Source organism: Planococcus citri, chromosome 1 (genome assembly GCF_950023065.1).
Source record: "Planococcus citri chromosome 1, ihPlaCitr1.1, whole genome shotgun sequence".
Taxonomy (NCBI): domain Eukaryota; kingdom Metazoa; phylum Arthropoda; class Insecta; order Hemiptera; family Pseudococcidae; genus Planococcus; species Planococcus citri.
In genome coordinates this window covers 16,071,932-16,086,928 of record NC_088677.1, presented here as the reverse complement: position 1 = coordinate 16,086,928, position 14,997 = coordinate 16,071,932, and the positions used below count along the sequence as shown (strand labels likewise).

Sequence of the window (14,997 nt, the reverse complement as noted above, 5' to 3'; positions counted from 1 at the left end):
AAGACTCGAAGAAAAAATCAATAGCGAAAATGGATTCTATATTCAAAATTGATCAAATTTTATTCTCTTCAATTTTTGGCCCAGATCAATATTTGAGGAGCTACGCGGCATTCAAAGTATGAGAAATTTCAAGGGTTGCTCAATTTTTTTGAAATTTCTTCTACTTTAAATGTCACGTAGATCCTTCAATTTTGACTTATGGAAAAAATTGAAAAGAACAAAATTTGATCAATTTTGAATGTAGAATCCATTTTGTTTTTCGCTATTAATTTTTGTTTAATGTCAATGGGTTGAAATTTTTATTTTTAAATTGGAGTGAATCTAAAATAAAATTAAGATATGGTTATGGCATTTTTGAAAAAGTGTCATGTGATCTGTGTGACGAGAACACTTTTTGAAGAATTTTGAGCCTAAGATTGGGCATGATTTTTGCGGTTTTTGAAGGTGTCATGTGACCTATCTAAATGTGTTGAAATTTTGCAAGAAATTGAAATATTTCGACAAAAATTTGTTTTGATCATTTGGGCGAAGTACAAGATATCGAATGAACTTTTTTCGTGATGAGTTTGAAATTGACTTTTTACGATGAACGAATATTTTCGTGTTGAATTCAAATGCGTTTTCAAGAATTTGTAAAGGGACTAGGGAGGAATTGCGCCATTTTCTGTCGCTTAGGTGATAGAAAATTGTTCTCTTTTTATTCCTTTTCGATTTTAGTACAGCTCTCTTACGTAACCACGCTATCTGGCGTTTTAGTTCTTGTCAGTTGCGAGTTGTTTGTTATTGGATCAGATAGTCAGTCAACCATGGACTCACCAAGTGTAAGCTTGGTTTCATTCTATTCGAGATAGGTCGAAGTGTGGATCCCTATCAGTGTAATCGAAGTATGGAGCTTACACTTTCAACCTATTAGTATTATAATATTTCTTGGAAATATTCTATTAGGTACGTAAGGAGAATTGGAAACTGTGGTTACTCAGATGAGCTGTACAGTCATCTTTATAAAATCTCTATCCGAGTCGTATGTAATGGACCTGCCCTATCCGGTACATATGCCCTATTTCCTCCCTGGGTGGTGTATTTTACACATATTACAAATACCATGTATTCTAATCCTATTTATAAATGTAATTCCATTACATAATAATCAATAAATAATAAGACTACTCTGTGCATGTCAAATGCTTAATTAATATTAATAATAAAGCTAATATCACAAATAGTCGCCTGAGTTTTCTATATTTATTTCAATCTACCTGTGTGCATAAATATATCATTATATTCCAAAGAGTAGGTAACGAGGCGGTAGATCGCCAGTACCTATCTGTCTATGTGCGTAGTACTAGGTCTAGATTCAACGTCTTCCTAGGGTATAAGTTGAATCATGTGAGCTTTTGGCACAGAGTGCCAAAAATATGTCTTTACAAATTGAATTCTAATGATATATTTTCATAATTTTGGTGATCACGAATGAATTTTTTCTATACATTTTTTGTTTTTTTTTTATAATGGTACAATTAAGGGGGCCAAAATTGTGAAAAATTGTGAAAAGTCGAGTAATATATCGAATGGTATGTTTTCGAAGTCGCTGAGTACGAATGTGAACCAATTTTTTGGGTTCAACCTCTCAATGTCTTTCTGTGCCCCAAAAGAGGGGGGGGGTCAAAATTTTGAAAAATTGTGAAATGTCAAGTAATATATCGAATCGTATGTTTTTGAAGTCGCTGAGTACGAATATGAACATATTTTTGGGCTCAACCCCTCAATGTCTTTCTGTGCCCCAAAAGGGGGGGGGTCAAAATTTTGAAAAATCGTGAAATGTCGAGTGATACATCGGATATTATGTTTTCGAGGTCGCTGAATGCAAGCTACGGACTCCGGGACTCATTTTACTCTTTACACATACCACCAATGTATAATTTTATTGTTGTATCAATGTATACATATTAGCTGGCAAAGCTACACATATCTAGCTATGGAAGTTGAATATTTTTAAGCGCTGATTTTTTTTCACATGGAAAATTATTGTTGTATTGTAGCCGTCCTAGGCGAGGTTAGGGTAGAAATCCGTGCGCCGTCTACTTGCTTACTGCTTCCCGGCAGTACAAGTGCCGACCTGGGTTTCTACAGGATCGGCTTATCAAAGAGGATGTAGGTTGGCGCCTTTCAGGCGGTCTGTTGTCACTTCGTACCAGTGTAACTTTTATTCCTAATTTCCTACGCTAACGTCGTCGACGTGTTGTAAATTTTACCCTCCTACGAAGTTATAATATGACCTGTCTGCGGGGTCAGCTATATACCTTGCCTTGAGGATTAAGTTCAGCCTATCCCGCAGTGTTGGCGCTTTGGTCGAATTTTGCCAAATTGATATAAAATTCAAACTCAAGCACCTCCAAACCATTATATTTTGATGTGCTATGTGATATTTAGGGCCATTTTTGATTTTTGAACCTCCCCCTCAGATGCCCATTTTAGGGTTTACACCGAAATAATGTCAAATTCGTACTCTGGAGTTTCTAAAACATTCATTTTGATGTGCCAGGTAAAATTCGGGCCCTTTTTTGAGTTCTGAACCTCCCCCTCTCTGTACAGTAGACTTCCGCTTATCCGGACTAACTGGGGAATTTGGATGTTCGGATAAGCAAAAATCCGGATAATACGGATTAATATGTTTTTGGTTGAATTTTTGGCCATAAATGACTGTTTTTTTGATGATAATGGTGTATTTTTGTAATTTTTAATGAAAATATGCAAAAGATGAATTTTATTTCTTCACAAAATAGAGAAAAACAAACCAAAAACAAAGATGACAAAAATTTTTGAGTATGTACTCATATGTAATTCATGTACCTATACTTGTCCGGATAATACGGATTTTGTGCTGAAATATTACCAAAATTGTATTCAGTGGGTTTGAAAATGTATATTTTGATACCTCGCACGATGAGTAGCTCATTTTGAAATTTTACATCCCCTCTCCTCTTCTACAAAGCTCGAGCGCCGAAATAATGTCAAATTCGAGTTCAGGAGCCTTAAAAACGTATATTTTGATGTGCAACATGATACGTAGGCCCATTTTTGAGTTTTGAACCTACCCAGTTGAGCCCCCTTTTGAGTTTTGGACTGAAATATTACCAAAATTGTAATCAGCGGGGTCGAAAACATTTATTTTGATACCTCACACGATGAGTAAGCTCATTTTGAAATTTTGCACCCTCCTCTCCACGAGTCCAATGGACTTGCGCGCCGAAATGATGTCAAATTCGAGTTCGGGAGGTTCAAAAACATACATTTCGACACCTCATTTATGATAACATTGCGTTAATTTAGAAATTTCACCCCCCCCCCACGAAGCACAATTCTTCAAAATGTCTACAAATTAAAATGGACGATTTTTTAGCATTTGTTTCCGAATGCCGAAATTCGAATGTGGCTGCAAATATCAAACAAAATGCAAGATTTATATTTAAAAAGTCGAGAACGCCTTCGTAATACTCGATAGGCAATTTAAATAACTGATCGAAGTCAAAATACTGCAATTCTTCGTTCATATTGAATGCCCCTGCAAAAATGATCGATAGGCAACTCAAATAACACGGCCGATCGGAAGATTGGAGCATTGTGCTGTATGGAGACATTAAATTTTTGCTATTGAACGGACACACAGCGCCATCTATCGGAAGAAAATGAAACCAAAAATTGAGGTTTAAAAAGTGAGGAAATGAGAGCTAGATATGCGCGTGGCGCTATCTATCGGAATATTACGGAACTACGTCGAATTCGAGCAATAGAAAATAGGTTTTTGAGTGTTCTTTGAGAAGTAGTTCTGTAATATTCCCATAGATAGCGCCACGCGCATATCTAGCTCTCATTTCATGATTTTTACAACCTGGGTGTTAAAAACAGTACAAAAGTTTCGTTATATTCCGATAGATGGCGCTGTATGTCAGTTAGATTGGTTTCAAAAAATCTCATTTCGAGAGCTAGATAAGCGTGTGGCGCTATCTATCGGAATATTATGGAACTACATCAAATTCGAGGGTTACAGAGCGTTCTTTGCGAAGTAATTCCTTAATAATCCTATAGATAGCGCCAATTTCGCCACATTTTGAACCTTGATTTTTTAAAAAACAGAACGAAAGTTCCGTTTTATGCCGATAGATGGCGCTGCGTGCCCATTAAAAATTCGAATTTGAAATTCAACCAATTCAGGGGCGATTTAAAATACAAATTAGGAAGAATATCAGCAAAATAGTGATTTATTTTAAAAATACATCCAGTAAACGGATAAACCATAAGAAATTCGACGTTCTATCGCAAAAAAAAACATTAATAAATACGTTTAAATAGCAGTGGTCTTTGAACAGTCGCACATTTCAAGCCATTAACACGTTAAAATCATCCAAGTAGGTATTTACAAAAACAAAATAAATAAATACAATAAAAAAAAGAGAAGAATTGAAGGTAATCAGCTATAAATACATATTACACGTTTAAAAAAAAGTTCAAAAATTACATCGAAATAAATAATTTTTGATTAAATATTATCTTTTGCGCTTTGAAATTGAATTTTACAATTTTTTTTTCTTCGTTTAAAAATTCTTAAAGTAGATAATACTAGATAAAAAAAAAAAAGAAAAGAGAAAGAAAGGTGTTTCAAAACAGATACACGCTCAGGAACTTGAACAAACATACTTTTGGTAACGAACTACCTTCCAATCATATACATACATACATAATACATATTATCGAGGTATGTTTGCAAATTATTTTTACAAATGATACTACAATACATATTTACACAAAATACTCTTTTTTTGAAAAAAAAAAAAACACGTCTCTACGAAATACAATATTTTTCTAGAAAAATAAAACGGTGATGACTTTCAAGTTCTAATAACTTTGATCATATAATCGAGAAAAGAAAAGCTTGAGTATGGTATTTTCATGAAGAACTCGTTCATTCCCCAGTATTTTACAATCCGAACAAAATAGTTTATAAAAACAATATTATGTACAAAAAAAAAAAGAGAATAATTTATAAGTTACACGAATCACAGATTCATCAGTTTTTTGGCCTCTCCTTCCTGCAACGCTATTCAGAAAACCAGCCAATAAACCATAAACTTAATAATAATCATATTAAAAACTACAACACTCTGTACGGATCGTTTAGCGAGTTCTCCATGAAATAATAAAGACACAGACGAAGATAATACAGACAGAGAAACAAAGAGAGAAAGAAGAAAGAATAGGTACATATCATCTTAAAACCAAAAATACACATTTTAAAAAAGAAAGAAACAAAAACAACAATAGGTAAATTACATCTTATAAATCGTGGTGACGTTCGTGTAGGTAAATTCGTTTATCTGATGCGCTGGCTGGCATGGCGTTTGCGTCTGATTTAAACGATATTGACAATTTTTCAAATTAAAATGACATCAGAGTTATAAAAAATAGGTAGGTATTATTGTTACACGAGAAACTGGGCGAAGCTAGGAGAAAAAATGGTACGAGGAGGGGGAGAGGTACACAAGGTAAAAGGAAGATTTTAAAAAATACGATATGTTTAACACCGTGTATTACTATTCGATTTTTAATCGTTTGCTGAATTCTTCTTGATGTCTTTCTTTCCATTCTTTTTTAGGTTTCATACGTTTTAATTGGCCATCCCACATGAGATCAACTAAGCCGCCTCGTTCGGCGATGGCTCTTTTGACGCGATTGGCGAATTGCACGGCGTTCTCGTCCGGTTCCATGGTCATCGGAGGTAGATACCAAACGTCGCAGACGATCGCCCAACTGGTCATCATCAAGTACAAGTACTGCATCATCGAGTATTTGCTGCTGTTCCAGAAAGCGTCGCCGAATCGCGGATCGTACTGTAAAAACGAAAAACAAACAAATTGATCAGTTTGCTTATTATGAATATGTATACACGAGTGAAATCAAAATTTCAGAAAGTGAAGGCACAGGAAATCCAGGGGAGGGGGTTCAATGTAGTGGAAAGGAGGTTTTAAATTTGTTCAAGCCAGCATTTTTGGCAGTCAAAATGTTTCCATTTTCAAACAGAACCAGAAAAAAAAATGAAAACAAGCGAATGAAAAAAAACAAAATTGGGAATTTTTGAAAAAAAAACAGTACTTTTATGATACAGACAGAAAATAGGACTTCTTATGACACTTCAGGCAAAACAAAATTCATGACAATCTTGACCATAAACAGAACTTTTATTTTGAAAATTTACAAAAAAAAGAATATTTTTGACAATTTTGAAAAAAGTGGGGCTTTTTACAATTTTAGTAAAAAATGGGACCCCTCCCCTTTTTTTACATATTATTTTTTCAAAGCCAAAAAACAGATCATTTGATGGCAGTTTAGACCTAAAACAGAAGCATTTTATGGCATGACAGAAAACATGAGTTATTTTCGACCTTTATGACACAAAAATGGGACCTCGGAAATTTTTGAAAAAAAAATGATCCTTTTCGACAATTTCTATGGAAAGCAGGACTTTTATACTTTTATCACACAAACTTCTAAACAAGCCTTTTTATTGCAATGTTGACAAAAATGGAACCTTTCGGCATTTTGGCAATTTTGGCAAAAAATAGAACTTTTTGGTAGGTAATTTTGGCAAAAATGAAAAACTTTACAACAATTGACAAAAAATGCAACCTTTTTTTTGGTAATTTTGGTGAAAAATGAGACTTTTTTTGCCATTGTGGCAAAAATGAGAGACTTTCTGACAACTTTTTCAAAATTTTGGCAATAATAAAACTGACAATTTTTACAAAACAATAAAACTTTCTTCGCGGTAATTTCGGTAAAAATGAGACAATGTTGACAAAAAACAGGACTTTTTGGCAATTTTGAGTGAAAATAATAAGACTTTTTGGTAATTTTATTGACAAAAAATATGAAACTTCTTGGTAATTTTGGAAAAAAATACGAGTAGGGTAAGACTTTTTGACAAAAAAAAAAAATGAAACTTTGCAATTTTGGTAAAAATTAGACCACCTGGCTATTTTGGCAAGAAACAGGACTTGTGGGCAATTTTGGCAAAATTGAGTGACTTTTTAACACATTTTACAAAAAAACGAAACTTTTCAAAATGTTGGCAACAATGAAACTGAAAATTTTTACAAAACAATGAAACTTTATTTTGGTAATTTCGGTAAAAATGGCAATTTTGGCAAAAAACAGACTTTATAGTAATTTTGGTAAAAATGAGACTTTTTGGTAATGTTGACAAGAATTAGCATTTTTTGGCAATTTTGAGTAAAAAGAAGACTTTTTGGTAATTTTTGACAAAAACGATGGAACTTTTTGGTAATTTTGGTAAAAAATGAAACTTTTTGACAAAATAAATGGAACTTTGGAAATTTTGGTAAACAGGAGACTTCTTGAAAATTTCAACAAAAAAAAGGAATTTTTTGATAGTCAAAATTATACTTTTTGGAAATGTTGACAAAAAACAAGATTTTTAGTCAATTTTTGTAAAAATGTTTTATTCATAAAATTTTGGTAAAAATGAGACTTTTTCACAATTTTGACAAAAAATGGGAACTTTTTGTCAATTTTGGTTAAAAAGAGGCTTTTTGCCAAAAGAAAATAAATAAAACTTTGGCAATTTTGCTAAAACGGAGACATTTTGACCGAAAAAAACGTGAAACGTTGCAATTTTGGTAAACATGAGACCTTTTGGCAATTTTGGCAAGAAACAGGACTTGTGGGAAATTTTGGCAAAAATGAGAGACTTTTTGACAACTTTCACAAAAAAATGGAACTTTTCAAAATTTTGGCAAAAATGAGATGGAAAATTTTTACAAAACAATAACCCCTTTATTTTGGTAATTTTGGTAAAAATGGCAATTTTGGCAAAAAAGTGACTTTATAGTAATTTTGGTAAAAATCGGACTTTTTGGTAATGTTGACAAAAAATAGAACTTTTTGGCAGTTTTGATTAAAAATGAGACTTTTTGATAATTTTGCAAAAGAGATGAATTTTTATGGTAATTTTGGTAAAAAAATGGGGCTTTTTGACAAAATGAATGGAACTTTGGCAATTTTGGTAAACGGGAGACTTCTTGAAAATTTTCACAAAAAAAGGAACTTTTTGGTAATTTAGGTCAAAATTACACTTTTTGGAAATGTTGACAAAGAACAAGATTTTTAGTCAATTTTTATAAAAATGTTTTTTTTTTTTTTTTTTTTTAAATAGAATTTGGAAATTTTTATAAAAACGAGACCTTTTGACAGTTTGACAAGTAATTAAACTTCTACGTAATTTGGTAAAAATGAAGAATTTTTGACACAAAATAGAAAAAAAAGTACATAGAACTTTGAAATTGGAACTTTTTATCAATTTTGGTTAAAAATAATCGTTTTGCCAAAAGAAATAAAACTTCGGCAATTTTGATAAAAATGAGATTTTTTGGCAAAAAAAATGGAATTTTGGTAAAAACGAGACTTTTTGACAATCTTAACAAAAAATGGAACTTTTTGGTACAATTTTTATCTAAATTATACTTTTTAGCTATGTTGACAAAGAACAAAACTTTTAGTCAATTTTTGTGATAATGAGACTTTTTGACATTTGACTAAAAATTGGAACTATTCGACAATTTTTGCCAAAAGTGCCATTTTCGGCAATGTTGGCAAAAATTAGGCTTTCTTACAATTTTTACAAACAAAATGCAATTTTGACAATTCTCTTGAAAATGAAACTTTTTGACATAGAAAAAAAAAAAAAAGTTTGGCAATTTTGGTGAAACCGATACTTTTTGGCAATCTTGGCCAAGAATAGCATTTTTTTTTGGCGATGTTGGCAAAAATGAGACTTTTTCACAATTGATATACAAAATGCAACTTTAACCAATTTTTTTACACAAAGAGACTTTTTGACAATTTTGACAAAAAAATAGAACTTTGGCATTTTTGGTAAAAACAACACTTTTTGACAATTTTGACAAAAAAAAGTAACTTTTGGGTAATTTTGGTCAAAATGAGACTTTTTGACATGAAAAAAAAACGTTGGCAATTTTGATAAAAATAAGATTTTTTGCCAAAAAAATGGAACTTTGGTAATTTGGGTAAAAATGAAACTTTTTGACAATCTCAACAAAAAAAGGAACTTTTTGGTATAATTTTGATCAAAATGACACTTTTTAGATACTGTTTAGCAATACTGACAAAAAATAGACTTTTAGTCCATTTTTGTAAAAATGAGACTATTTTGACAAATAAATGAATTTTTTGGTAATTTTGGTAAAAATGAGACTTTTTGACAAAATTTTAAAAAAAAAATAGAACTTTGGCAATTTTTGGCCAAAAAATTGGACTTTACAATTTCACAGACAAAATGCATTAGAGACTTTTAGACAATTTTGACAAAAAATCGAATCTCTTTGGCAGTCTTTGCAAAAATGAGGTTTTTAACAATTTTAACAGCTAGACAAAATTCAACTTCGACAATTCTTTTAAAAATGAGACTTTCTGACATGAAAAAAAAAAAATTGAAAAAACAGAACTTTGGCAATTTTGGTAAAAACGATACTTTTTGGCAATTTTGGCCAAGAATATCATTTTTCGGCAATGTTGGCTAAATTGGACTTTTTTACAATTTTGACAGACAAAATGCAACTTGAACAAATTTTTTTTACACAAAGACACCTTTTTGACATGAAAAAAATAACTTTGATAATTTTGACCAAGAAAAAATGAACTTTTCACCAACCCAGGACCAATTGCCAAAAAAACATTATTTCATTAATATAAAATTCAATTGTACTCACTTTGATCGCTACAGGATAAATCACGCTTCCTACTTCAAAACTGCCTTTTTTGAATTGCATCACAGACGTATTATTCATACAGGTGCCTTCGGGGAATATCAATATAGGCGGATTATTCGGATCTGATACGTGTAGTCTTAACCTGATAAAAGAAACATAACGACGATGAAAAATAACTAAATACGTGAAAAATTCATAAACTGCATTACAATAATTAAAATAGTGAAATAAAATCTAAAACTCTAATTACGTATGTATTTTTGACTTTATTCGTTACCTTTCGGCTACTGCTTCTCTATCTTTAGCTTCATCTCGTTCGAACCAGATGTGAGGCGATGCTCTGGCCAAAGCTCGTTGTAAAATACCGAGAAAACCTCCGTGTCTTTGTCCAGTCTGCAAAATTGTGGTAAAAATAAAAATCAGTACAATATTTTAGCGCAGTTGTCAAATTTATATGTACGAAGAAAACAAGATGACAATTTTCTCTGTGTGGGAGGATTGAAAAATACAATAGTGAAGCCATACTCGTTGTATCACCTTGCCCTTGATGAGGATAAGGTCAATACCATAACACAGTCGACTTTCGTCACTTTTCTTTCTTTTTTTCAAACTTGAAATTTGTCATCTCATTTTCCCGTATCTTAAAAACAGTTTATTAAAGAATAGTGAAAGGAAGAAGAGAAGTTAGTAAGTAAGTAAATTAATCGAACGAATCAAAAAGTTAATCAAAATATTAAACCAAGGTTAAGTAAAAATTAAGCCAAAACATGCATTAATGCAGAACACGACTAGTGCAACGTGTCTTCGATTCGCATATCCTATCATTACAGAATAGACAATACTTAAAAGGATTAAGTAAGGTTTCAATACCTAGTAAAAAAAAAAAAAAAAAAAAGATAAAAATAGGTAAATTATAAAAGTGCATACCAAAGAATAACAATTATCACAGGCTAAAACAAGACAATCAATCGGTGACGTGTGATTGGCTACACAGATACCACTTCTAGGACGATTCCGAACGTTGTGGTAGGTAATTACGGACGATAAAGCGCTACTTAATACTTGAAAACACATTATCGATACACGTCTATTAAGCCATCTCTTGAAATCGCCTTTCGGCACATAACCTACTATTGCCGTGCATATCGTAAGCCACATGACCTATACGAGGGGCAAAAAAAGCAAACACAAAACATAACGACAAACTGAACAGAAAAAAAACGAAGCTGTGAGCCGATTTAAAAAATATATGTACGATGTTGATACTTCTTCTTCAACATGTTTGCGTTTTCTACGAAGTTTTTTCGCGGTATTTTTCGTTCATTTTGTTAGTTTAAAACATTTTTTAAAATATTGTCAATTACGTCGAGTATTCAGCTGATTTTTCAAGTAGATCTGGCAACACTGGCAGTCGCAATTCAGCAAAAAAAATTACTCAGTTGTTAATAAGATAATGTTAGTCACAAAGAAAATATATTATTCGAACGAATCGATGACAATTAATTCATCTCTCCCAAAGTAAATCGTTCGAAATTCAAGTGAACCTAAAACTAAACAAATCATTCACACGATGCATGAGATTCTACTCGAATCAAATTCCAAAATTCGACAAAAAATAACCAGAATCGTTCGCGAACGATGTCATTTACAATAAGTGAACAAGTCGTTCGCGAACGATTCTTATTCGTAATTTTTTTCACGTTCATTAGAAGATTCAAAGTGTCAGAGACGAAAACGATCGTGAGAAACTCGAAATTTAATACGAGCGAATCATTCACGAACGACCACCTTTTTACTTTTCAATAAATGAGATCGAATACGAAAATCGTTGGCTAAATTTTCGCAGAACAAATCAGCTTGGGAACGAATCAAAAATCTAAAAAAGAATCTAAATCATTCGCGAACGACTAAAGCCACAGTTGAACAAATTGTTCACGAAGGAATAATTCCCTTTCAGAATTGATTGATCGTTCAAAGAGGATCCAATGTTTGAGAGAACAAACCGTTCGTTAATGATTCGAATCTCACATCAACAAATCATTCACGAACGACAACATCCGAGGACTGAGTCCCATTTCAAAAATGACCGAATCATAATGTAAAATTGTTTACGTACGGTTTAAATCTTTGTTTTGAGGGATTCGTTCGCGAACGATTCAGAATTAAAGCGAGTCAAGTCAAGGAACAAACGAACAATCCAAATCTTCCACAAGCGAATCATTCGTGAACAATTTTATGCGTAAAAAAATTAAACGAGGGAGAATCAAAATTGGAAAAATGATTCAAACAACATTAGAACGAATCGCTCGCGAACGATAACCTCACAAAATTCAATTCTGCATGCGATTCTTTGCATTGCTGACGTTTTACGAACGGTTGAGTATTTCGAGAGAACAAAACGTTCGCGAATGACTCAAAACTTGAACGAACAAATTGTTCATAAGCCACTATCTCTTACGGTGCAATTTTGAAAAAAACGAATCACGTATGAAATTGCTCGTGAACTATTCGAATTTTCTCCAGAGGAAACCGTTCATTAATGTAAATCATTCGCGAACGAAATTTTCAGCACATAAAAGTCGAATGGAAAAAGTTACTCCAAATAATTCTCACTTCGCCTAGTAAGTCATTTCAACGAACGATAACGAATCAAAAATCGAAAAAATGCTGGTCGTTCGTGAATGATTCAAGTTACATCTGCACAAATCATTCACGAACTACTTTTTTTTACAATTTACATCAAAACTTCGAGTAAAAAATTTAAAAAATATCAGATCGTTCGCGAACGATTCAAGCTGCATTTCGAACAGATCATTCACGAACGACTTCTCTGTACCAGAAATCTGAATAAAAAATCGAATCAGATCGTTCGCGAATGATTCAAGCAGCATTTTGAACAAATCATTCACGAACGACTCTATAGATGATTTAAAAAATTGAATAAGAAAATCATTCCCAAAAACTCCATTGAAGTGATCTTTCAGCGAACGAATCGAAAATTGAAAAACATCAGATCGTTCGCAAATGATTCAAACTGTCAAACAGCATTTTGAAAAAGTTATTCACGAACGACTTCTCTGTACCAGAAATCTGAATAAAAAATCGTTACCGGATTCTCCATTGAACTTATCTATTAACGAACGAATAAAAAATCGAATCAATCAGATCGTTCGCGAATGATTCAAGCAGCATTTTGAACAAGTCATTCGCGAACGACTTTATAGATGGTTTAAAAAATTGAATAAAAAATCATTCCAAAAAACTCCATTGAAGTGATCTTTCAGCGAACGAATCGAACATTGAAAAAAATTAGATCGTTCGCGAACGATTCAAACAACATTTTGAACAAATCATTCACAAACAAATTCTCTATACCAGAAATTTTGATTTAAAAAATTTGAAAAAATCATCACCTGACTCTTCATTCAACTGATTTTACAACGAACGAATCAAAAATCGAAACGGATTCGTTCGCGAATGATTCAATTAGCTACACTTTGAACAAATCATTCACGAACGACTTTACAGATGATGAAAAAAATCATTCCCGAAAAACATCATTGAACAGATCTTTCAGCGAACGAACCCAAAATTGAAAAACATCAGATCGTTCGCGAATGATTCAAGCTGAATTCTGAACAAATCATTCACGAACGACTTCTTCGAACCAAAAATTGAATAAAAAGATCATTCCCGAAAATAGATCTTTTAACGAACGAAACGAAACTTGGAAAACATCAGATCGTTCGCGAATGATTCAAACAACACTTTGAACAAATCATTCACGAACGACTTCTCTATACCAGAAATTCTAATTTAAAAAAAATAAATAAAAAATCATCACCAGACTCTTCATTCAACTGATTTTTCAGCGAACGAATCAAAAATCGAATCAGATCGTTCGCGAATGATTCAAGCTACACTTTGAACAAATCATTCACGAACGACTTCACAGATGATGAAAAAAATCATTCCCGAAAACATCATCGAACAGATCTTTCAGCGAACGAATCAAAAATTGAAAAACATCAGATCGTTCGCGAATGATTCAAGCTGCATTTTGAACTAATCATTCACAAACGACTTCTCTGTGCCAGAAATTTGAATAAAAAATCATCACCAGATTCTCTTCCATTGAACAGATCTTTCAGCAAACGAATCAAAAATCGAATCGGATCGTTCGCGAATGATTCAAGCCACATTTCGACAAGTCGTTCACGAATGATTCTCCTCTGGGATCACGACTCTTGAAAAACCAATAATCGAATAAACAATTTTTTTTCTACTGCTACGTAATATGATGAAATTAGGTGATTGACCAACTTGAAACGAAAAAACCATTAGATTTGATTTTGGTTCATTTTTGATTTCTTTGACATTAAAATGAAATTCTAATAAAATTTTAGAAGCATTAAAAACATTGCAAATCACCAAAAACTGCTGAAATTTTAGTAAAATCAAGCAAAAACCAAGTAGAAATTTGTTTTACAAAATATGATACGTATTTAAAAAACCAAAAAACTGCAATTTATTATGCAAAAAAAACAAAAAACAAACGTAACCAAAAACCAAGTGAGTATAAATTATCAAAAAGTGATCAAAAACTCAACCAAAAAACTAAAAATTGAATTAAAAATAATTTCAGTTACGACCACTGATTTTTCCCCTTCAAAGTTCTACTTCACGGACGATAAGTATTCTGATAGTGATTTTTCATGATATGAACGATTCAAATTTCATTCGAACAAATCCATCACGAACGACTACTTCCAATGGTTTAATTTTTAAATAAACGAAAATATTTGTTCGGGTACAATTCGAATCGTCTAGTGAGGGAATCGTTCGTGAACGAGAATGATTCGAATTTGAAATTCAAATGAATCGCCATCGAGAAACAATTCAAAACGAATCGTTTACGAACGACTCACCACCCCTTCCCCCTCCCCAAAATTACTTTAAAGAAAAATGGTTTGTGAAACGACGATTATCGAACATAAAAATAACAGAATATCACTGTAATCGTTCGCGAACGATTCAAATCTAAATACAAACAAAACACTCACAAATGATTCTCACTCACCTAACTATACATTACAAAGTATCCGGTATCACATTAAAAAAAAAATTCATGTAATATGGATAATTTGAAACTTGAACGACTGAATCACTTCGCGAATGATTCAGATCTTACAGAAAA

The 14,997-nt window shown here is 32.4% G+C and overlaps 1 protein-coding gene across 3 annotated transcripts in view; it reads right to left on the bottom strand.

Annotated features, from left to right (window-relative positions):
* Positions 1-4,243: 4,243 nt before the first annotated feature.
* Gpat4 (Glycerol-3-phosphate acyltransferase 4) overlaps positions 4,244-14,997 on the bottom strand; it is a 50,516-nt gene continuing 39,762 nt past the window's right edge. For 2 of the 3 annotated variants that reach the window (XM_065368417.1, XM_065368429.1), the window contains 4 exons: positions 10,728-10,961; positions 10,078-10,193; positions 9,801-9,942; positions 4,244-5,885 (listed from right to left, as the gene is read on the bottom strand). In XM_065368417.1, coding sequence (XP_065224489.1) covers positions 5,589-5,885; positions 9,801-9,942; positions 10,078-10,193; positions 10,728-10,961 — 789 coding nt within the window. In that variant the 3' untranslated portion in view covers positions 4,244-5,588. The remainder of the gene's footprint in view (positions 5,886-9,800; positions 9,943-10,077; positions 10,194-10,727; positions 10,962-14,997) is intronic. The other variant, XM_065368420.1, reaches the window with a different exon arrangement.